General features: G+C 31.4%; 1 protein-coding gene across 1 annotated transcript in view; it reads left to right on the forward strand.

The window, feature by feature from the left end:
* The first annotated feature begins 11,341 nt into the window (after window positions 1-11,341).
* The window catches only part of LOC111712064 (fasciclin-2-like), a 29,838-nt gene continuing 17,800 nt past the window's right edge, over window positions 11,342-23,379 (forward strand). The window contains 10 exon segments of the mRNA XM_023486574.1: window positions 11,342-11,457; window positions 11,981-12,066; window positions 16,194-16,246; window positions 17,264-17,340; window positions 17,835-17,876; window positions 18,498-18,518; window positions 21,243-21,316; window positions 21,507-21,578; window positions 21,887-21,957; window positions 21,960-22,029. Of these exon segments, the coding sequence (XP_023342342.1) occupies window positions 12,027-12,066; window positions 16,194-16,246; window positions 17,264-17,340; window positions 17,835-17,876; window positions 18,498-18,518; window positions 21,243-21,316; window positions 21,507-21,578; window positions 21,887-21,957; window positions 21,960-22,029 (520 nt within the window). The 5' untranslated portion in view covers window positions 11,342-11,457; window positions 11,981-12,026.

Consider the following 23,379-nt stretch of genomic DNA (forward strand, 5'->3'; position numbering starts at 1 on the left):
TATCCACCCCCAAGTCAGGAGTTTTGAACGTCGAATTTGCGCTCAAACTCAGGATTTACAGATCTTTAAAAAGTGAAATATGTCTCAAATGAATCCTAAAGAAGTTTTCGACAACACTGCATACTCAGTTCAATTTTGATGCTTTAAAATGTTGTTTTTGATGCTTTCTTTAAAATTTAATTTGAAAACAATGTTTATGCTATAATAAAACTAGAACGATTACAAAATAATTAAAAAAAACTTAATTTACGATAGTTTTGTTATCACTTTGGTATAATGTTTAAAACTTTAAACTAAAATTTAGATTTGTATTATGTCTTAAAGACATTAATGGTTGAATTTAAAGGTTATTTTTTGTATTTTACATTTAAGTTAATTTTTTATACTTATTCCTGCTACATCATTATAATAACTAAACGCTGATGCTAATATATTAAGTATTTACATAGAAATATAATTAAAGATGTTCATTATCTGCATTATTAAACAATTTATTATGTTTATAATGTGAAACTGTATACTTTATATAGGTTTGGAGGATGAGGAGGCCGATGATGAGGAATGATGAGGAACGATGAGGAATGAGGGATGAGGAGGGATGACTCGTTGAGGGGCGCATATCATAAATTTTATCATCACTTGGTGACAAAGAAAAGNATGAGGAGGCCGATGATGAGGAATGATGAGGAACGATCTGACCCGAGGGATGACGACTGACGAGTAAGAGAGTTGCGCATATCATAAATTTTATCATCACTTGGTGACAAAGAAAAGCTCTTGAAGAATTGTATATTACATAATACATTGCGTTGTTGTTGTAATAGAGGGTCTGTAGCCGGATTTCAGGCAGTTGAGCCTTGATATCACGTGACCTGGGCCCGGATCGGCATGGGAATGGTTAAATGCAGTACCGGGACGCCAAACCAATGGTTTCTTCGGTCCGAGCCAGAAGCCTCGCGTTCAAACCGTCAAGTAAAGCATGTACCGTCACGGCTGTTTTCTGCCCTTACGGCAGGGGCCGAAATCTAAATTAATGGGCAGGACGGCATGGGCCACCAGGCACACCTGTCTGAAGATATTACGGCATGGACCAAAATATGAACAGTCGATGTCCACCACCCAAAGGCCTGATAGAGTCTTAGCCAAGCATACTGACCGTGAATTTAAACTATGTTGTTTATTTGAATCTGATGGCAGTTACAATTCAAAATTCTTTAAAATGAAGTGAAATTAAATTTTTAAGTTTTGACCCAATCAATAATTGTTATAAACGTGAATCTAAATTGTGATGTCTGTTAATTAAATCGACTGTTAATCGAAAAGCTGTGAATTTCTTTAGTTAATTACTCTTGCCACAAACTCAAATTTTCCAATCCCTGTTAATTAATCAATATAAAGAGAATTGCTGGAGGGTGTTCTTTGCAACCTGATGGTGTAAACTTAATTGATTTCAAACTTAAACAATTTGATCGAACAGAATTGAAACATAGTTTGAATTATTAAAGATCTAAGACATCAGCTTGCAAAGATATAAGAGTTAAGAAATCAGAGTTTGTGGCTAAAACTCAGTTTCTATGCCTATTTGTGATTTCAAAGCCATTTGAATATTTTTTTTATTCTTTAAATCGTGAAAATAGTTATTTTTTTAAAGATTATAGATATTTATACATAACCTAGATAATATTCTAATGATGATATTTCCCCCAGAACAATTTAAGCTTGGTATGGGGGGCCGGGGGTTGTTCTTTGTGTCTTTAGTTAGCAATTATTTCGAAAAAAGAAGATATTAAAGTGTCATTCTGAATTACTACAGTGGACAATATGGAAATTGGAATTTAAATCGGGGGGGCTTAGTTTTCTTAGCTTTGGAGCTTTTTTTTCCCCCCCCCCCCCCTCCTTTATATTCCCCTGTTTCTTAAAAATGTAAAACTGTACCTAATATGAATAGTAATAATGAAATATGATAAAAACAATTTAACAATGATTTAAATGATAACAGAATTAATGATAAAAATACAATGAAGACATATAACAAAGTTTCAAAGTTTTAAAATTTAACAGCATATTATGAGACAGATACATGTATAAGGGTTCAGCATACAGGAAATTATAATAAAGGGAGGGAAGGAGGGGGTAAGGGGTGGGAGGGATTCAACATTTGTTTTATTTCTTAGATTGTCAGTTTTAAAACCCGCCCAGATTTCTCATGTACTATGTATGTATAGTGTCTGTATATATATACTATTTATTCCTACTCAAGTTTTATTCTGGAAATAAAACATACGTTTTTCTTTACAGAGTTCTTACGGTTAATTGTAAGCTCTTACACAATCTTGGAGAATTTTCCCAATTACTTTTTTTAAACTAAATTTAAAAAGTTATACAATTTTCATGCCTAGGACTACAACCGCAGTCTTTATAAACTTTACAAAGGAATTTAATTTAATAATCATTTTTATCCTTTTTATCTTTTTTTTCCTATTTTTTCTATGTTCAATACAATATTCTATAACCTTTTACATTTAAAACTTTCAATGTTATAGATATAGCAGAAATCTATATATAAATTTGGCTTGTCTGTCTGTTTGTTTGTTTGTTTGTCTGTTTGTATCCAATAAACGTCAAAACGGCTGAACCGATCGGGCCCAAATTTTTTGTGGGACATCACGTGACCACAGAGAAGGTTTATGAATGATCAAAATTTCAAATATTTGTCTCCATCAAAATTCGATATTCATTAAATTTTTGAAAATTTTGAAAATCCACAAAATTTTTTGTGAAAATCCGCGAATTATTTTTGTTTTGTTTTACGATGTACACAAAGAGAACATGTTCACAATTAATTTAGAAGATGGGCGCGAAGCGCCCTCTAAGGCTAGTCATTATTAAAAATGTTTAAGATTTAATGATTCCCAAATCATTAACTAAGCCATTTAAAGACTATTTTAAGAAAGAAAACTTGTTTTAACCTTAAAATCGTCTTTTTTTAAAGTTTGAGGTCGTCTTTATTGTCCCATACTTTTTGGGTAACCCTGTACATTAATAAGAAAATTAGAGCTTGAGGCAATATTTCAGTTCCTATTGGTTCCTTTAATATTCATTAAACCTTTCTTCTATAAGGTAATAATCTTTAAACTTGCAGAGATGTTTGATAGAGACAAAACAAAATTATTTTGTTTAATTTACAATTGGGATCGAAAGTTAAAGCCTACTCTGACTTGACAGTGATGCTCATTAAATGTTTTTTTGGAAATCTGCCTAAGAAAAAAGAAAATTTACAAAATGACAATGTTTTTCTCTATTATTAATGTAATAAATCAACTTTAAGATTACACGTTATTTTTAAGAAAAAAGAATAAAGATAGGTAAAAATGTGACGCCATGTTATTTTAACTATTTAAAAAAATCTAATATCTTAATTCTCTCAAAATATATAAAAATCACAATGTAGAGAAAATACAATTTGGTTTTTATCATTTTACTATTTTTGTTTTACACAATATTTACTAGCATGACATCCGTTTCACGCATAAGGTAGAGGAAAGGGTAAGTTGATCCTATATAAATAAATTAATATTAAAGACAAAGGCTTTGTTTCCTTGTTAAAAATGTAATTTATTGAAATATCAAATTTTCATTGTTAAAATAACATGATGGAGATTACATATTGGAAATTACTTAATACTGGAATTAACTAGATTTAATGTTGAATTTTAATTTTTTTATGAAAAAAATGCATTAAATTTTATCCTTCTTCATAATTAGATTTTTTTTTAGATAAAATTAATTTTTTCCCCTTTTATTTGCTTTTATTTTATTTCATATAAACCTTCTGGTTTCCTGTAAACCCCCGTGTTCCTGTAAACCTCCTGGTTTCCTATAAGCCCCCTGGTTTCCTACAAACCTTCTGGTTTCCTGTAAACCCCCTGGTTTCCTGTAAACCTCCTGGTTTCCTATAAAACCCCCTGGTTTCCTTTAGACCCCCTGGTTTCCTGTAAACCCCTGGTTTCCTGTAAACCTCCTGGTTTCCAATAAACCCCTGGTTTCCTATAAACCCCTGCTTTCCTAAAACCCCCGGTTTCCAAAACCTCCTGGTTACCAGTAAACCTCTTGGTTTCCAACAAACCCCCTGTAAATCCCCGGGTTTCCTATATACTACCTGGTTTCCTATTTACGGCCTGGTTTCCTCTAAATCCCTGGTTTTCTGTTAACCCCCTGGTTCCCTTAAAACATCCTGGTTTCCCATAAACCCCTAGTTTCCTCAAACCCTCCTGGTTTCCTGTAAACCCCCCTTGGTTTCCCATAAACCACCTAGAGTCTCTTAAATTAATACTATCCAGTTATATGAATAATACATTATACAATCAAACATGCATAAAATAAACAAGTTACAAATTAAAAACTGCGAATTCCTGGATCAACATTTTTTAAGTACTGGCTTGGGAACCTATCTTTACCTGGAAGTGGACTTTGAAGTTTTAAACTAAGTTAAAAACATTATCGTTGTTCTATCAAGTGCCCCCAATCAAAAATCTCTAAAATGCCTAAAACGAAGATACTCTTTTTCATTTAAAATTCAGTGATGGTGATGGACCAAACCTCTGTAGAGTAAAAAAGTAGATGTTAGTTCCACATTTATTGAAAATAATTCCTCTTTTTTTCGAAAATAATTCCTCTTCAAATGTAGACCTTTTAAAGGGAGTGTTCGCGAAAAATGAAAGGGTTATAGGCTTATGGCGAAAAATAATCGCTTTTGATCACTACTAATCTTACTTCTATCTGTTGCGTCTATAAGGAGAAAATTGTTAAAAACGACTTGAACCGAAGAACGTAGAGTCCATACAAATTGAGAAAGTTGCAATATACGACTTGTATCGTAAAATAATCAACACCGGGCACTTCAGCCAGTTCCATTTAATAAAGCTCTTTGCTCATTTATATATCTTTTTATGTAGTTATAGCTGGCCAGAAGGCTAGACCAAATTGGCTGAATTTTGTAAAGGAAACCATGAGTAGTGTTAGACCGAAGGTGACATTAAAAATTCAATGGGCAACTTCACCTAAAATAGATATTTATGTAGTTCGGGTAAACTGTGACTATGAATAGAAATTTAAACCTGGGCAAAGTCGCGGGAACTCCATATCTTGTATCATTTAAGATTACTCTTTTCTCTCTCATTCTGTGCTCTAGCAGATGTAATCAATTCTACACAGTTTAATATCTGTCTATTTATTACATTTCTAGGATAAATTTAATCTTACAGAGATACAGCTAGAGAACCATCATTTATCTAGACCGGAACGACTTTTAAGCATCGCAACCCCTTGGACTTTGGTTTAACACTCAACCTGGTTGTTTTACCTTTTTAGGTTTATATGGAGTAATTGGGAAAACATTGGCTTGAAAGCATTCACAGTTTTTTAATTTTGTGATCTGCAAAAACTAAATTATTTAAATTTTGCCGATTTTTCTGTTCTTAATTTTGGGTTTTGAAATTTATTAAAACAAATCAAAATGTTGTGCAAGGAAGATTTTAAAACTTTTACCGACCATGAAACGTTCCTGATAGCAATTTTATTTCTGACCTACTCAGGTTGGTCGTTTTGACGTTTATTGGATACGATTGAGCAGACAGAAGTACTAATAGGCAACCAAAATATACATACATATAGATAGAAGTAGGTGGGGGGGGGGGGGTTGAGACCCCCCATCCAGATTTATTCCTAGCTTTAAAACATAATATGCAGGTTGGATAAGATATTTAAATTTACTATTCTATAGGGATGAATATATTAACAATTTCTTACAGAAAGAATGAAAAAGAATTAAAAATCCATTTTTCCAATTTTTGTTAATTTTTCCATGCACTTTTGATTACTGATTTCAGAGGGAATGCAAGCTGAGAAATTATGTTTAAATCTCACGAAATCCATTTTTAAATGAAAAAAGAAAAGATTTGACATCAACACTGTCTCATTTTTTTCTCTCATTCAGATTTTTTTCCCCCGAAAGTCCTAAAAGTTTCTCAAATCTGGGTCAATAGACCACAAATAGTTTACTAGCATCATCTTTTCTGATGGGGAAGAATAATTTGGAAAGAGGGGTGAGGGGGGGGGGGTAGAATGATAATTGTTTTTAACAAAATATAATCCAGTGTTTATTGTTTATGTCTGCTTTCTAAAAGATCAAATTAATTATGTTTTCAAGACTAAAATAACAGACGGATATGAAATTTTTAGAAATCGACTTCAGCAAAAAAAAATTTTAAAAATCCTAAATTTATAATTTTCCTTGAAAAATCACCCCACCCCTCTCTTTGGAAATCATATTTTCGACATATTTTAAGTTTTTGGGTTTGAAAAAATTGTTAGGGTTTTATTTTCTCAATTGGTAAAAATCAATGATTTTTAGTAGAAAATACTTATGAATTTTGAGTAAAAAGTTTCTCGTTGCTTTCTAATGTGTTCAGTGTTCACCAGAGGAGGAGCATTTAATAACTATTTATTTACTGTTAGCGAGGATTTACCAGGGAGAACTACCAGGAATTTACTTTCCCAAGTGTTTTCGAACTTTTTTGATGAAATTTCATAACGAGAGCGTAAGCGAGGGACGAAATTACATAAAAAGTCGAGAAAACACGAGGAAAAGTCAATTTCCGGTGAAGTGTAGTTCTCCCGAAGGAAATTTTCGCTTTAAGTAAATATGTAGTTTTATCCAATTCTTTAAGCAAAATTATCAACCGATTAAACTTTTCGATATTTTCACCCTGTAGTTCATAACCATTTTTCTAATAACTTATGTTACCCTCTGTTCCAACCCTTACGCTGAGTATCCTCCCTTTTCTTTATACTCCCTCACCTCCTCCTTACCTTTTACCTGATTTATTATCATTCTTATGTTTAAAATGTACAATGTACATTGTTTTTATCTGCAATTCTCATTCGTTTATAGTGGGCCAACCAATTAAAACAACCTACTCTGGTTAGGCGGGTCCAAACTACATAGTAAATTGTGATTTTTTATTTGTATTATCTCGTGCTTTGTAGTTGAATAAAAATATGAAAAATATGAAATATGATATTAATTAATAATTATATTCAATTATGTTGTTGATAATATTAATGCCAATCATTCCTTTCTGTCTCTTGGGCGAAAACAAATATATTTACACTCCTATCAGTTTTGTACATGACCTAGATTTGAACTATTTTCAACAAAAAATATGTATTTTGTATTATTTCAGGGTTAGGGCAGGTTAGGACAATTTCTGGGCCGAGCGCTGCGGCTAGGGCAGGCTTTTAATTTTAAAACATTTCATCAAAATTAGTATAAATTTAGGTTTAGCTTAGTTTAATACTCTTTCTGGGCCGAGCAATGTGGATAGAGCAGGCTAGGGGCCAATTTACCAATTTTCATAATTTAGATGGTTAATGTTCCAAGGGGAAGAGGGTGAGGGTGGGGTTACTCAAAAATAAAAACTTTAAAAATTACAATATAAACCAGAAAAGAGTCATAAAGCTTATGATTGTATAGGACAGGGAAAAAGATTAAATAGATTTATTAAGTTTGTAAGTTTCTAACCTTGATTATATATAATTATAGCAGGATATATTAAAGGTTTGTAAATGATAAAATGATAGATGGGGTTTTACTGTCTGTATCTGTCTCCAGGGACGTATATTTTCTCGTAAAATTATTCCCCCACTTTTGAATATCTTTTTTGTTTCCAGAAGTTATATAGTATATTTTTTAGGTTTTTTTTCGTTGTATTGGGAAAAATTTATGATTTTTATGGAACATAAATACATTTTTAGGTAAAAATTATCATACTGGATTATAAAACTTGTTTTTTGGTGTTCATTTTTGGTTTTTCATTCTCCCTCCCTTTCTTAAATTCATAATAATATTCACTCCAGACTGTCTCGGGTGTTACTGAAATAATACAAAATTCAAGAAGCTTTGCTCCCCCCCCCCCCCGGCCCTCCTCCTCCAAATTCTGAATTCGAGGTGCCTTTAGGAAATTATAAATGACTAGCTGAAGTGTCCGGCGTTGCCCGTGTAATAAAACTTTTTTTTTTAATTTTGAAGAAAAAATTTGAATTTTTAAAAAGAGATGTTGAAGAAAAACTATTTTAAAATTTTTTTTTAGTCTATGTTACCCCCAGGTACCCATGTGTTTTTCCCCAAAATTCGTTGGGGGGTCAATTATGATGGCTTATATATTTGGCCATTTTGGCGTTATTTGAGCTACAAATAGACGAACGTACAAGACAAACTTTATTGTTAACTTTATCATTTGTTTCTCAATGTTTTTGGACAAAAATATTTTTGGCATTATCATGAAGTTCTTGCCACGATAAAAACTGTTATTATCTCAAAATAAAAATAGTGAAGTATGTAAAAGTAAAAAAACGAAACAAGAATTCTCATATATAAGATAAGATAAGATAAAGTTTATACCAGTTTATTTACAAATATTTCGAAACATAATATACTCATTTTTATATCATAAAGTATAAACATTTCTGAACAAAAATATGAATATTACGATATTTTTTTTCTCAAAATATATAAGCGTATATTGTTTAATAATAAGGTACAATACTTTGTACATTCGGAGTACATAGGTTAAAACAAAATTACAATACGATACAACATGCTCCAAGTATCGTTAATTCTGCCTGTTCAATTCTACTCCATCTTCCTGTTTTGAAGAAGCAGCGCTGCTCTCTTATTCATTCTAACTCCGCGGATACTATTCCTAGTCCTCTCTGTTTTGCGTTACTCAGTGACCTTCTTCTTATCTCCCCAAGTCGGTAGTTTGCCAATTTTTTTCCTGCTGTTACCTCCACGTATAAGATGAACCTCAACTTTGGTTCCAGTACTCCCGGAGATAAGGCTCCGTTTAAGTTTTCCGCTGACCTTCTTCTTATCTCCCCAAGTCGGTAGTTTGCCAAGATGAGGTTTATATCCAAGTGGTTTAGCAAGACTGGCCTTCAGATCAAATGCCTTACGGGCCGAGGACTGAGTCTCTGTGACACTCTTGTTGGTGATATTGTGAAGAGGTTTGGATACAGGGGTCTGAGGTTGTTCAGCAGGAGTTTTAATAGGTTTCAGTTCAGTTACTTTGGACGTAACTTTAGGTTTGGTAGCAGTCTTAACACCGACCTGGGCCCGCTCCGGTTTTTTCCTGGACACAACAGCAGTAGCTGCGGGCCCAGGTCGGTGTTAAGACTGCTACCAAACCTAAAGTTCAAAGTATAGAAGAAATTATTTTTTTAAAAGTAGATTATGAACTTAAAAAGATGAGACTGAAAAAATTTAACCTTGGTACAAACAATATTTTACCATTAAAAAGAAATGGATTAAATAAAACATATTACAAAAAATTAAGAACAAAATAAGATGAACGTTTATATTTAGCGCTGAAATACAAATTGCGCTGAAATACCAATAGCGCTGAAATACCAATAGCGCTGAAATACCAATAGCGCTGAAATACCAATAGCGCTGAAAGCAGAAAAGATACGAGCAGGGATTTATAGATTCCAAGATACAGGGCCTCAGTTCTCGATTTTTATTATTTCAATGATTTCATCAATAATTAAGTTTTAATCAAATATATGTTTGTTAAGTTGATTGAAATGTTGGTTATGTTTACATAATGATATTTTATATTCAGAAAGCAAATAAATACTTGACTGAGGTTTTCGTAAAAAAAATGTCGAAATTTTTTGATTTTTTTTGGGGGTTTTTTCACTTTAGAACACATCCAGCAAAAAACGCGCTAAATTTTCATAAAGAATTGTAATCGGTTCAATTCTACCTAAAGGGACGGGAGACGTAATTTTAGTGACACGACTTATTCACAACAGTACCCTTTAAAGCACTGTCTGGTCAATAATTAATGAGATATTCATGATGTCTCTTATTCACAACAGTACCCTTTAAAGCACTGTCTGGTCAATAATTAATGAGATATTCATGATGTCTCTTAAAAATATTGATAATTCTTTCCTTCAATTTGATGGAATTTATCAACAGGGCGAAAAGGTAACTTTTCACCCTGCTATTCAAATTTCAAATTTCCTACCTAATTTGTCTCATTGTAGGGTGATAAAGTTACTTAATCACCCTACAGCAGAGTGAATAAGTAACTTTATCGACCTGCTTTTAAATAATTTGAGTAAAATAGAATAAAACTATATATATTATTGAAATGGGTATCATGCGTGCGAAATAAAAATGCCGGGTATTTTTCGCACTTAATAATACCCGACATAAATAGATATAATTGTGGCTTGCGGATTTTTTACTTCAGAAAATGTGAGATAAATTGTAACGGAGTACAAAGTGCGTATTTTTAACAAAGAATGTCAGATCATGGTTGGAATCAATTATTTCTGTATATGGGAACTCTGCTGGGTGTTTACATAAACTAAAACTCCTTTTTTGTAAAATTCACAAACGATTGTAACATATCCTTTAAGCATTGATATTTGTGCTTTTATGAATAGTTAAAATGTATTTATATGTTTGTATTTTTTGTGAACATCCTGTGAGCACTGTGTATTTTTAAGTATAGACTCAAGGTTAAGGTTACGCCTTAAACCTAACGTTGAAATCTTGGAAAGATGATATTATCAGTTGTAGCTAATCTTCCAGCAGCTCCGGAGTTCTAAACCAACTCTGTACCATCAAAAGGGGATTTTATAGATATTCTAAAATCAGAATAGAGTTATCATTTTCGGACCAAGTCCTGGATCAGAAAGTTCATCTACGCCTGCAGTTTCAAGCAGCTCCCTACAGAAGCAGCCTTCTACGTTTCTGCTTCAGACAGCTCTAACGGTTCATCTATACCGGCTGCAATCAGCTCCCTACAGAAGCAGCCTTCTACGGTTCTGCTCCAGACTGCTCCTTGATGTTCTGAAGATTCGTCAATATCAGCAGTTTAGAAGCTCCCTAAATCCTCCCACAGAAACTAACTACACAGTAATAACGCTCCCATATATTCCATAACAAGTTTTTACCATGAAATAAACATTTTTCAACCCCCACCATGTATCATTTAGTTAGACCTAAGGTTTAACAAAATACACAGTTTTCAAGCAAGAAAAACGACGATATCTTCCTTATTATTGATTAATTAAAGCGAGCTCTTCATGGTATCATTGTGAATTGACCCTCTTTGAATGGATTAAAACTTAACATTGCAAAAGCATTTCCTGTTAAAACTTTTTGCATTTTTGCACAAATAATAAATAATCTGCAATAATAAACTGCAAGAATGAAAAATTATGTAAACCTTTTTTTTTACAAATAATCTTTTTTTTCAGAAAAGAAAAATGTAGAGCGCCGAGGGAAAATATGAAAAAAGAAAATGTAAAATCAATTAGATAGAAAAATGAGCAGAAACTATCTAAATATTTCCAGTATTGCTTTCAAAGTACATTCAGGTATAAACACAACAGATGAGACGGGAAGGACGACAGTATTATTATTTTACTTATTATTTTGCGCATCGTCTACTCTCATTTTTGATTTTCTGATCCTGATATCTTTGCAACCTGATGTAGTAGACCTTTGAATTTTCAAATTATGATTTCTAAGATATTAAAGTTTTACACCATAAAGTTGCAAAGATATAGGGATATAAGGTTGAATATAAAAGATAAAATAAACCCTTTAAAACAAATAAATCATGGATTAAAGAAGTTTTTGTTCTTTTTTTTGGGGGGGGGGGGTAACAAGTAAAAAGATAATTATTTATATTTATCGTTATCATTATTTTATCTATTTTTGTTTCTTTTTAAATTTAACCATTTTTCAATTCAGTTTTTCCTTTTAATATTTCTTTCTTTGCCTTTCTTTTTAATATTTTTTGTAGGCTTTCATATATTATGATCTTTATTAAAATTTAAATTTTCTATTTTATTGAAAAAAATCTTTAAATCTTATTAATTTGTTAAATTATCTTAGTTTGTGATATCTCGAGGTCTGGGCAAATATGAATATTTTAAGAAGAATGAAATTAACAAATTTTCTTTTGCTGGGAGCTGTGCTATGTAAGTATATTTATCAAATGCAGGGTTTTCCACGAAACATGACAGTGACAAGACAATTTGAAAGTCGTCATTGCATTTATTTAAGACATTTAGTAGTCAACCTTCTTTTACACAATTTTCATAGTTCTAGGATTTCCCAAATGTGGTCTGTCTTTTTTGTGCTGTCAATATTACTAAAGATATTGAGAATTTTGTTCAGATTTAAAATAAAGCTAAAATTGTCGAATATTTCTCAAATATAAAAGTACTGGACATAGCCCAAGTTTTAAAACCCCTTTGGAAAAAAATCTAAATATTTTTGCCTATTTCACTCCTGCCATACCCCTGGGTTTCCTAAAAATTGTCAGTCTTTTTTCCCGCCCATTGTTTCGTGTTTAAAAAACTCCTCGGCAGCTTGACTTCAACATTTGAAAAATTTTATATTTAAAAATTTATCAACAACTTTTTAAAAAATAATTTAATCGTATCCTACTGTTTCATGATTTCGCAATCTTCAAGATATAATTGCGGATTTTTATGAAAATAGATTTTTCTTTTAAAGTTTAAAACTGTTTAAACTTAGATAAGCCAAGCGACTAGCTTGGGAACCCAGCGTTGCCTAGGTTACTCTTAGTTACTCCCGCCGTTTACCCGCACTTGGTCGATTTTACCGGGAAACAAAATTTTCGAAATAAAACTCGACCAACTCACTTAGAATCTCAAAACAAAGCTAAGAACATTCCCCTGGCTCTCTCTAGTTCCTCCAATCAATATTTGAGGCAAATCGGTCCAGGGGCTCCTGAGTTATGATCGGAAAAACAAACAAACAGACAGACTAACAGAGATTACAACTTTATATATATACAGAAGAGCTTTATTATATAGATGGTAGAGGGAGGGGGGGGGATAGAGTAACCCGCACATAAATGAACTGAACACTTTCCCCAAATTCTTCAAACTTATATTATTCTGCTAGATTTTAAAGTCAAAGTTTGAAATATCTAAGGTTTACATCATCAGGTTGATTGATAAGATATAGGTATTCAAAAATTAGAGTTTAAGACGAGTTATCAGTTTGGTGGGTGAAATATATTTGAAAAAAGCAAGTTTAAATCTCTATGGTGGAAAATGACTGTGTCCGGATCACATTAATGGTACCCATAAAAACTTGCGCATTTCTTGCTTAAGAAACAATGGTTAGATTGTTTGAATTAAACACTTTTCAAGTCAGTAAACCAATATTATCGATATTATCGATTAGATTAAGGATTTTCTGGGTAACGTTGTGAATCAGGAATATCAATCGTAAGATGGAGGGTTACTTCAAATTACTTCTACTGTCCCTAAAGCTTGAGGAATAAAGGAAAATTGACGAAATGACCACTATATAACAGGAACAAGAAATTTAATAAGTTCTTACTGTTTATTATTCTATGATATTAAACAGTTATTATAAAAACAATTTTTCTAACAATTAACCTCCCCCCCCCTTGCTCCCNTACCCTTCCCCCACAACTCCCTCCCTGCATTGATGGATCCTTGGTATTGTAAGGAGAAGAAAATAACATTGTTGAGAAAATAAATAGTATTGTCTCAGAGCCAGAAATAATAAGACAGAGTGTATTTCTGAAACCCAGTTTCAAAAACCGGGTTTCATGAATGGTGGACGACAATTCTGTACAAGTACATAAAAAGGACTGTAAAGGAAAAATGAAAGGGGGTATAGAATGAAACCTGAGAATCTCAGGCGTTGAACGATACATATAAGACATCTATCTGATGTTTCTGTCTCGAGAAATTGATATAAAATTGTGTAAAATTTATACGAAAATTCATATATATGCAATTTTGTATAAAATTTGTAGTATTAAACACCTTATATTCAAATTTTAAATTCTTATTTTGCATTTTTAATAGAAATAATTGATAATATTATTACATATAGTCCATATAGTCCGTATTGCGTCCGTAGGCGGTTTCAGGGGGGGGGGGGGTTGGCAGTCCATTACCCCCCCTGAGTGAAATTAGGGATTTTTACAAATCTCAGCCAACAATTGCTCACCCACATCTAATTATTAATTAATTGAGTTTCTGGAAATCCCTCCACCCTTTTATCCCATTGATCATTTATTATCATCCAAACTGACAATATTCTATTTAATGTTGAATACTTCAATTCAAAACATTTAATCATGAAACTTGGCGAATTTTAAGAGATGATCGGCAACAATACGAGGATCCACGGATCCGTATCCAATAAACCAACAAAAAACAGTTTGTTTTAAAAATACAAAGCGCACAGGGTTTCTGACACTTCAACGATGACTGTACGGATTTCATCCTGTCTGTTTCCTTATATTTATGATTCCCTTCAACTTTAAACTTGCCCTGTGAGGTTTCTTTCTTTTGTAGATCAGTTAATAAGCCATTAAAACTCTATTCAAGGCAGAATACATAATTTGAACATTGGATTACGTCATATCTGAAGGATTTCAAGTCTTTCAAGTCATGTTTACAGTTTCATTCTTTGTGGGTTAACTGACAAGAAATGTTCTGGAAATGGATCAAGTTTCCGCATACGATTTTCGGATAAAATGAGGACCATATGCTGAAAAACATGATTTGTGAAAAATGTTAAACTTATAGAATATTTAAAATCCGGATGGAATCCGTATTGGAGTAGAATTCGGATCCGTATTTGGATTCAGGTCCATATTTGGATTCAGATCCGTATTTGGATTCTTTTAGGGTATAAACCGGCTGTATCAAATTTCAAGGAGCTTCACAAAAATCCGAGCATTTTTAGATATTCCCCATTCAGTTTCCCCGTATTTTTAGATATTCCCCATTCAGTTTCCCGTATTTTTATATATTCCCCATTCAGTTTTCCCGTATTTTTAGATATTCCCCATTCAATTTTCCCGTATTTTTATATATTCCCCATTCAGTTTTCCCGTATTTTTAGATATTCCCCATTCAGTTTTCCCGCATTTTTAGATATTCCCTATTCAGTTTTCCCATATTTTTAGATATTCCCCATTCAGTTTTCCCGTATTTTTAGATATTCCCCATTCAGTTTTCCCGTATTTTTAGATAATCCCCATTCAGTTTTCCCGTATATTTAGATATTCCCTATTTAGTTTTCCCGTATTTTTAGATATTTCCCATTTAGTTTTCCCTTATTATTAGATATTCCCCATTCAGTTTTCCCGTATTTTTAAACTTTGAAATTAGTTAACAGAGCCCCCCCATAAATATGAAATATGAACCTTTATAGACAAATCAGCTTATTTCCCAAAAATAACAGTGACGGAGAAAAATACACTCACCACAAACTATAATTTTATAAACATTATATCTTTGCAACCCAATGTTTCAGAACTTTAATACTTTAAACAATAAATTTTATTGCATCAAGTAGCCTGAGTTTAAAATACCAAAGTGTTGACGTACTTTATTAAGATTTATATTTATATGATCTTTAAAGATTGAACTTGAAAAAAGTAATTAATCCTGGTAGTAATTTAGGATCCGGGTTCGCCGGAAATACTCTAATCCCAAAAAATCCTGTTTAAAAAATGGTTGCTCTAAAAACACAAATTTCAACCGTTGACTAATGATTGATTATTAAAAACTTCCAAATCTGTGAACGGTTCATCAAATTTTAGCAAAAAATAAGCGACAAAAAAAAGATTTAAAAAAAATTTTCTTTGTTGAAAAAAGGTTCATGGCCTGGATCCGGACCTGTATCAAAATAAAATTTTTCCTAGAAAAAATGCTTTAAGTCGTCTATTCTTAGAAGAATAAATCCCAACTGCACGAATCAATCTGTTCTTAAAGTTGATCAATCATGCAACTGGGTAATTAGCTAGAGTATAAAGTATCATATACTACTGGACACCAGGCACATCTAATTAATCAATTAATGGGATTGTAGACATTATTTTAAATGATTAACCATTTAAAGATTCACAACTGTATCCTGACATAAAATATAATTAAATAGGTATCCATATTTTCGGAAATTAACTTTCGGGTTTCTGCTTTGGATTAAAAATAGAATATTGGCAGAATTTAACACTTTTCATGCCAGAAAAGACGACATGAAATATTGCCTACAGTCCCTTTAATTTGATTAATTTGCTCAGGTGCGGAGGGAAATGATGACCCACGAATGAAGATTCTGCCAGCTGGGGATCAGGTGATGATTAGTGATTATATTTTATCCTCGAGTTTGACATTTGGAACTTTCAGAGGAAATATTGCTTTGTTAGGAGCTCTTAAAACTTGAATAGAATCTCATAAAACTTTGATAGAATGTCTTACTACTTTAATAAATCTCTTAGATCTTTGAATAGAAAGATTCTAATTCAACTTTGAAAGAATATCTTCAAATTCTTTTATTCTCATTAAACTTCAATAGAATCCTATAAAACTTTAATAGAATCTCATAAAACTTTGATAGAACCCTTGATAGCAGCCGATGACTATGACTAAATGATTACTTTAAAACTACATTGATTTTTAATTTTTGAATATTGGAGTAGGATATATTCCTTTAATATGGGAATATTTGCAGGAGGTCCCAGTAGAAGATAGTCCATTTAATTTTGGAATATTTGTAGGAGGTCCAAGTAGGAGATAGTCCTTTAATATGGGAATATTTGTAGGAGGTCCGAGTAGAAGATAGTCCATTTAATTTTGGAATATTTACAGGAGGTCCCAGTAGAAGATAGTCCTTTAATATGGGAATATTTACAGGAGGTCCCAGTAGAAGATAGTCCTTTAATATGGGAATATTTGTAGGAGGTCCGAGTAGAAGATAGTCCATTAATATGGGAATATTTGTAGGAGGTCCCAGTAGGAGATAGTCCCTATAATTTTGGAATATTTACAGGAGGTCCGAGTAAGAGATAGTCCATTTAATTTTGGAATATTTGTAGGAGGTCCGAGTAGAAGATAGTCCTTTAATATGGGAATATTTGTAGGAGGTCCGAGTAGAAGATAGTCCATTTAATTTTGGAATATTTGTAGGAGGTCCCAGTAGATGACAGTCCATTTAATTTTAGAATATTTGCAAGAGGTCCCAGTAGAAGATAGTCCCTATAATTTTGGAATATTTGCAGGAGGTCCCAGTAGAAGATAGTCCCTATAATTTTGGAATATTTGCAGGAGGTCCCAGTAAGAGATAGTCCCTATAATTTTGGAATATTTACAGGAGGTCCGAGTAGGGAAAAATATAGTGCTAACCTGCAGAGCAGTTGTTCCAAGCTTAGAACTCATCAGAGATCTTAGGAAACCCATTCATGAGATTTAGAATTGGTAAAAAACGCATTTAACCCAAAAACTGGAATTTAACAACACACCTCAGTCTTCTACTGACCAGAGATGTCCCTGAGTTTCAGAATGATCAGTTTTGTTCTAAAAATCATCAGGGTTTTACCCAGAAAAAATTGGCATTATCTTTATTCTTAAAACAACAATTTTTTCCCAAATGTTAGAATTGATCCTATGTATTATGGGTGCATATTTTCAATTATTTTCAAAGAGAGGGCCGGGGGGGGGGGGAAGATTGTTTTTTAAAGAAAATACACTACTGCTTTGAATTGCTGGTTTTTAATGTCAAAATTTACCGAAAACTGTTCAAGTACTTTGGTAGAATTTAGCTTGACAACTTTCATTACAAAAAGGTTTGGCTGAAGCTCTTAAAGAATTAAAAAAAAACATCTAGAGTCAGCTATCACTTTGATAGAATGCCTTAAAACTTTGATAGAGAATTGGTTGATTAGATGGTACAGTCCACAGGGATATCCAGTTCAACAGGGAGACAGGTATTCATCCTTTCAACATTTCATCCTTTAATCCTTTCATACTTTCATCTATCATCCTTTCATCCTTTTATCCTTTCACTTTTTCATTCTTTCATATCTTCATCCTTCATTCTTTCATTCTTAAATTCTTTCATATTTTCACTTCACTTTCTTTTCACTTACATTCATTTTTAATCTTGCCTTGTTCTTGCATTCTTTACTTTCAAATTCAATTTTTTCAATAATTTAATAATAAAACTATTTTTTTATTTATTAATATTGACTTTGAATTTTAAGACTTAAATTATCAAATTTTACTCTTTGTAAATAGGATTCTAAAAAAACTTAATTCATTTTAACGTTTTGAAAATTTACAAATTTATATTTTTCATTCTTTGATGAAAATTTATAATTTTTTTACTTTGAAACTTATTGTTTTTTTTCTTGTGCTTCTATGCTACCAAATATCAAGAATGAAAATTTATAATATTGATTTGTAAATAAGAAAACAAATCTGAATATATCTTAATTCTAGTAAACGTACACAATAGACATCACGTTTATTTTGATACAAATTTTTTCTTCACTTTTATGCTTTTTTGCAATTTTTTTCTACATCTATAGTTTTTGCACTTTTTCCAGCCTTTCAGATTATAGCACCAGGTAAAGGGTTGTAGTTAATGGTAAAGGGGTATATGTTTTCTTAAAAAATTACCTATCCTCAAAATAAATTTTTTTCACATTGTCAGAAAAAAGTCAGCTTTAAGCAGAATAATTTTTTTAACTTAAAATTTAGAAAATGTTGATTAAAAAACTAAACAAGGGTTAAAAACCTACAAATTAATGTCCAAATCTTCAAAAATAATTTATCGAAAATCAGAATATATACCCCTGGTTTGATCAAAGTTCTGAAACTGAGATTTGTTTTTTTCAAACCCTTTCATTTTTTTACAACAAGAGTTTTATTATTTATTTATTTGTCCTGAATACAAGAGATGTAAATTTTATGTTCAGAATTTTAAACACAGATCCTTGCAAATATTTTGCATCTGATTTTGCAATGCAAAAAGTGTGAATTTATGTTGCATTTTACTTATAAGGGAATAATATTACATTCCACATAACACAAAACAAAATTTAAAATTCAGTGATGGTGATGGACCAAACCTCTGTAGAGTAAAAAACAAAATTGTGCTATTCTGGTGTGCAGCAAATTTCATTGCATTCAAAGTTTCTAAGTGATTTAAAAACCATTTTTACTTCTCTTTTTACAGTTTTAAGATTGGTTTAATTAATTCGCGGATTTTTCTTTGTGCTAGAAATTGTAACTTTTTACTGTAAACTGTAACTGTTTAATGTAAACTGTAACTGTTTAATGTAAACTGTAATTGTTTACTGTAAACTCTAATTGTTTAATGTAAACTGTAACTGTTTACTGTAAACTGTAACTGTTTACTGTAAACTGTAACTGTTTACTGTAAACTGTAACTGTTTACTGTAAACTGTAACTGTTTACTGTAAACTGTAACTGTTTACTGTAAACTGTAACTGTTTACTGTAAACTGTAACTGTTTACTGTAAACTGTAACTGTTTACTGTAAACTGTAACTGTTTACTGTAAACTGTAACTGTTTACTGTAAACTGTAACTGTTTACTGTAAACTGTAACTGTTTATTGTTTAATGTAACTGTTTACTGTGAACTGTAACTGTTTACTGTGAACCGTTACTGTTTACTGTAAACTGTAACTGTTTACCGTAAACTGTAACTGTTTACTGTGAACTGTAATTGTTTACTGTAAATTGTAATTGTTTACTGTAAAATGTAATTGTTTACTGTAAACTGTAATTGTTTACTGTAAACTGTAATTTTTTACTGTAAACTGTAATTTTTTACTGTAAACTGTAACTTTTTACTCAAAACTGAAACTGTTTACTCTAAATTGTAACTGTTTACTGTAAACTGTAACTGTTTACTGTAAACTGTAACTTTTTACTATAACTATAACTGTAACTGTAACTGTAACTGTAACTTTTACTGTTTACTGTAAAGTGCTTGTCTGCATGTCTGCATGCCTGTATGTAATTTGTTAATGAATAGCTCAATATTCTACCAAACTTAATAGCGTTATTCAAACTCCTAGTTGTACATTTATTTATATTGAAGAGTTTTAAAGTGTTTGAGAAATTCATTGAGTCATATTTGTGAAAAAGTGAAAAATAAATTATTGTAAAATTTACAAAAAAAACTTATTTTTAAATTAAGATTTAAATTTGAAATAGTATCTTGATTACAATTTTAATTTATAATTTTTTGGATGATTTTCAAAATATTGTTTAAAATTTTTGTGGGTCCTCAAACTCTGAGTAAATTTTTGAAAAGGAACTGAGTTTATGTCACAAACTCTACTTTTCTAATCTCTATATCTTTGCTACCCAATGTCGTAGACCTTTGATATTTCAAGCTATGAATTCTGTTAGACCAAATAATCTAAGTTTGAAATCAAATATCAAAGGTTTACATAATCAGATTGTAAAGATACAGGGATTAGACAATTTGCGTTTGTAACGCAAAATGGTATGCGCTAAAAATACGCTAGAAGACCAAACTAATTGAACAAACGTTTTTTGTTTTTGCCAAGCTCTTTAGAGGGACTGAAAGCGTAATTTGAAGTGACCCTCCATGCAAAGATAGCAATACACGATTTACAACTATACCCTTCAAAGCTTTGTCTGATCAAGTATAAATTAGATATCAATGAAGTTAGAAAATTGTTCCCTAAAAAAATAAGGGACTTGCGCATTTCTACTGTAGGAAACATGTAAGAGTTATGCTAATTAAACATTTTTCTAGCCAGAAAAACGACAATATCTTTATACGACAATATCTTCTATAAGATTGATCAGATAAAGGTTTCAAGTGAATCGGGCATTGTCATCTCTGCAATTAAAAGTACAAATTATGCAAAATACATTAAAAACTACGTGTTTGAATGCACAATATTGAATTTTTAAAAACGTTTGACCCAAAAACTTGTACTGTATCTTGTCATACAGTCGTTGTCATATATATCAATACAATGAAGACGACTTTCGATCTTAAAATTTTTAATTTCTACCAAGCTTTTTAAACAAGCATGGAATGTGGATACACATAAACATGGAAACCAAGAGAGACTGACTTGCTGACTTGTAAACTTGTAATTTTAAAAAAGCTTGTTAACAATAGAAACTTAAAAAGAAAAGTCGTCTTCATTGGATTGATAAAAACGCTGACCACAGTAAGTAACTCAATGGTGTTTTTATTAGTACTAACATTGGATAAATTAATAGATTTATTATTTATTTAATTAATTAGTTTATTATATGTTTAATTAATTAATTTTAGAATCTACAGTGAAGAGCAGCCTGGAGAGGCAGCAACAGCTTTATTTATTAAACAAGTTTCTAATGAGGACGCAGGTAATTAAATAATTAAGTAAAAATTTATCTAAATATATATATCGCAGATTTTTATTTAAAAATTTTGAATTCTGTGCAAATCTCCAAATTGTTGTTATAGAGAAACCTCAAAAAATTATCCATTTTTTAATGTTTCCATAGATATTTTTTATCATTTGTGCTTTGTTGAAGTTTATTTATTTGTTTCCAGGACAGTACACTTGCAAGGCGGTTTATGCATCAAATCAGCATTTACAAGCTACCGTTCAAATCTCATTGTTCGGTAAGTTTTAAAAAATTCAATTTCCACTCAACCTTCATGTACAGGGTGTCCCAATAAACTTTGGAATTGAGTTACGGTTTTGAGATCGTCTTTGTATATGATTTTCGATATTTTGTAGAATACTTCCGCTTTCGTTTCTAGAGTTTAGAATTTATTTATTAATGTTTTGATTCTGAAAAGCAAATCTAAATAGTTAAACCATACTCATGCTAAAGGTCTTCTATGGCACCTGTTTTTTGGCAAACACTGTCAATCATAAAATGCGATATCTATCCTCTGTAGATCCTTCTATCTGTCTATCTTTCTAGTTGGTATCACGTGGGAGGATGCTCCTATAGCTCAGTATGCAAGATTAGGACAAAATTATAAAATAATCATTATTTTATTCAGGTACGGGCGCGACCTCCCGCAAATATTGATTGGTTGAAAGAATCCTTGATATTATCAACAGGTCTTATTTTACGTGCTAAAAAGGACAAAAAACTATCAAAATATTATTTTTGAACAATGTGGTAGATTTGTTTTGTTTGATTTTTCTTGAATAATCGCCCATCTAAAAAAGACTTATTTTAAAAGTTTTTTCAAAAAACCTATAGGGGAAAATATTACAAGCAAACCTAACTTTTGACACCCATATTGATGCACCCAAAATATTGAATTGAAAACCTATAGGGGAAAATATTACTTGCAAACCTAACTGTTGACACCCATATTGATGCACTCAAAATATTGAATTGAAAAAATGGAGTTATTTCAGAATATATTTATCCCCCTGTGTTTCCTGATAATTCTTCTGTTTGAAAATATGCAAACCTTTGAAAGCGAAATTTCTGAAAATACATTTCCCTTAGAAAGACTATTTTTTTATAAATATATTATGTTGCGAAGTAATGTAGTAACAAATGGGAAAGTTCACGGGAATGAAGCCTTGATATTTCTTGAAAAAAAACTTAAGTCTGAGATTTTGAAAGCAAAAAAATGCTGACTTTTTAAAAACCAAATATACTGAAGACTTGTCTGGAAATTTGATTTTCCAATCCCATTGTCGTTTTAGCCTTTGCTATTTTAAACTTTGAAGATTAAATCTATAAATTCACAGTTTGAAATATCACATTACGTTAAACAGATATAAGTTATTATAAGATTATATTGAGTTTGATGAAAGTTTCTTTTCTTGGTTTATTTTACAAAGACAGAATTGCTTTTCAAAATTGTTGTTAATTTTGAAATTTCTAAACTTTGAAATTGAATTTTTAAGTTTCCGCTTTAAAAGGGATTGTAAGTTTCTTTTTTTAACTTTAAAAATAAAATCTACCAAATCCGGAGCAAAGGTTGCATGCTTTTGAACCAATCAGCGACTTTCAATCCTTTTTAGGCCTAATGCATTGTTTGAAATAAAAAAGCATTTCTTGAAAAGGGGGGAAGTGGTGCTTTGAAAAAAGGAGAGGAGGTCGATTTGTAAATCCGCCAATAAAATCAGGAAAGTCTGCAAAGTTTTTTTTTTAAATTCAAAATTTCAGATCATTGACAAGGCTAAAAAGCTTATTACCAGAAAAATGGACAGTAAGTGCTAAAGATCTGTATTCCAATTCCAGTAAACCGAATCTAAATCATAAGAATTGTTACAGAGTTTTCTAAATCGTCCAGTTTTCCTTTTTTTTGAAGCACCGTTACACTCCCTTTCTTCTAGTAATTTAGTTGTTAGGATAGTTTTAATAGTAATAGTACGTGCATTACTTAATAACGCAAAAGCTATTAAACAGTTTTATAATTTATTTTTACGAGTTAAAGGATGCTCCTA

Source organism: Eurytemora carolleeae, unplaced genomic scaffold, assembly GCF_000591075.1.
Source record: "Eurytemora carolleeae unplaced genomic scaffold, Eaff_2.0 scaffold1234, whole genome shotgun sequence".
Classification (NCBI taxonomy): Eukaryota; Metazoa; Arthropoda; class Copepoda; order Calanoida; family Temoridae; genus Eurytemora; species Eurytemora carolleeae.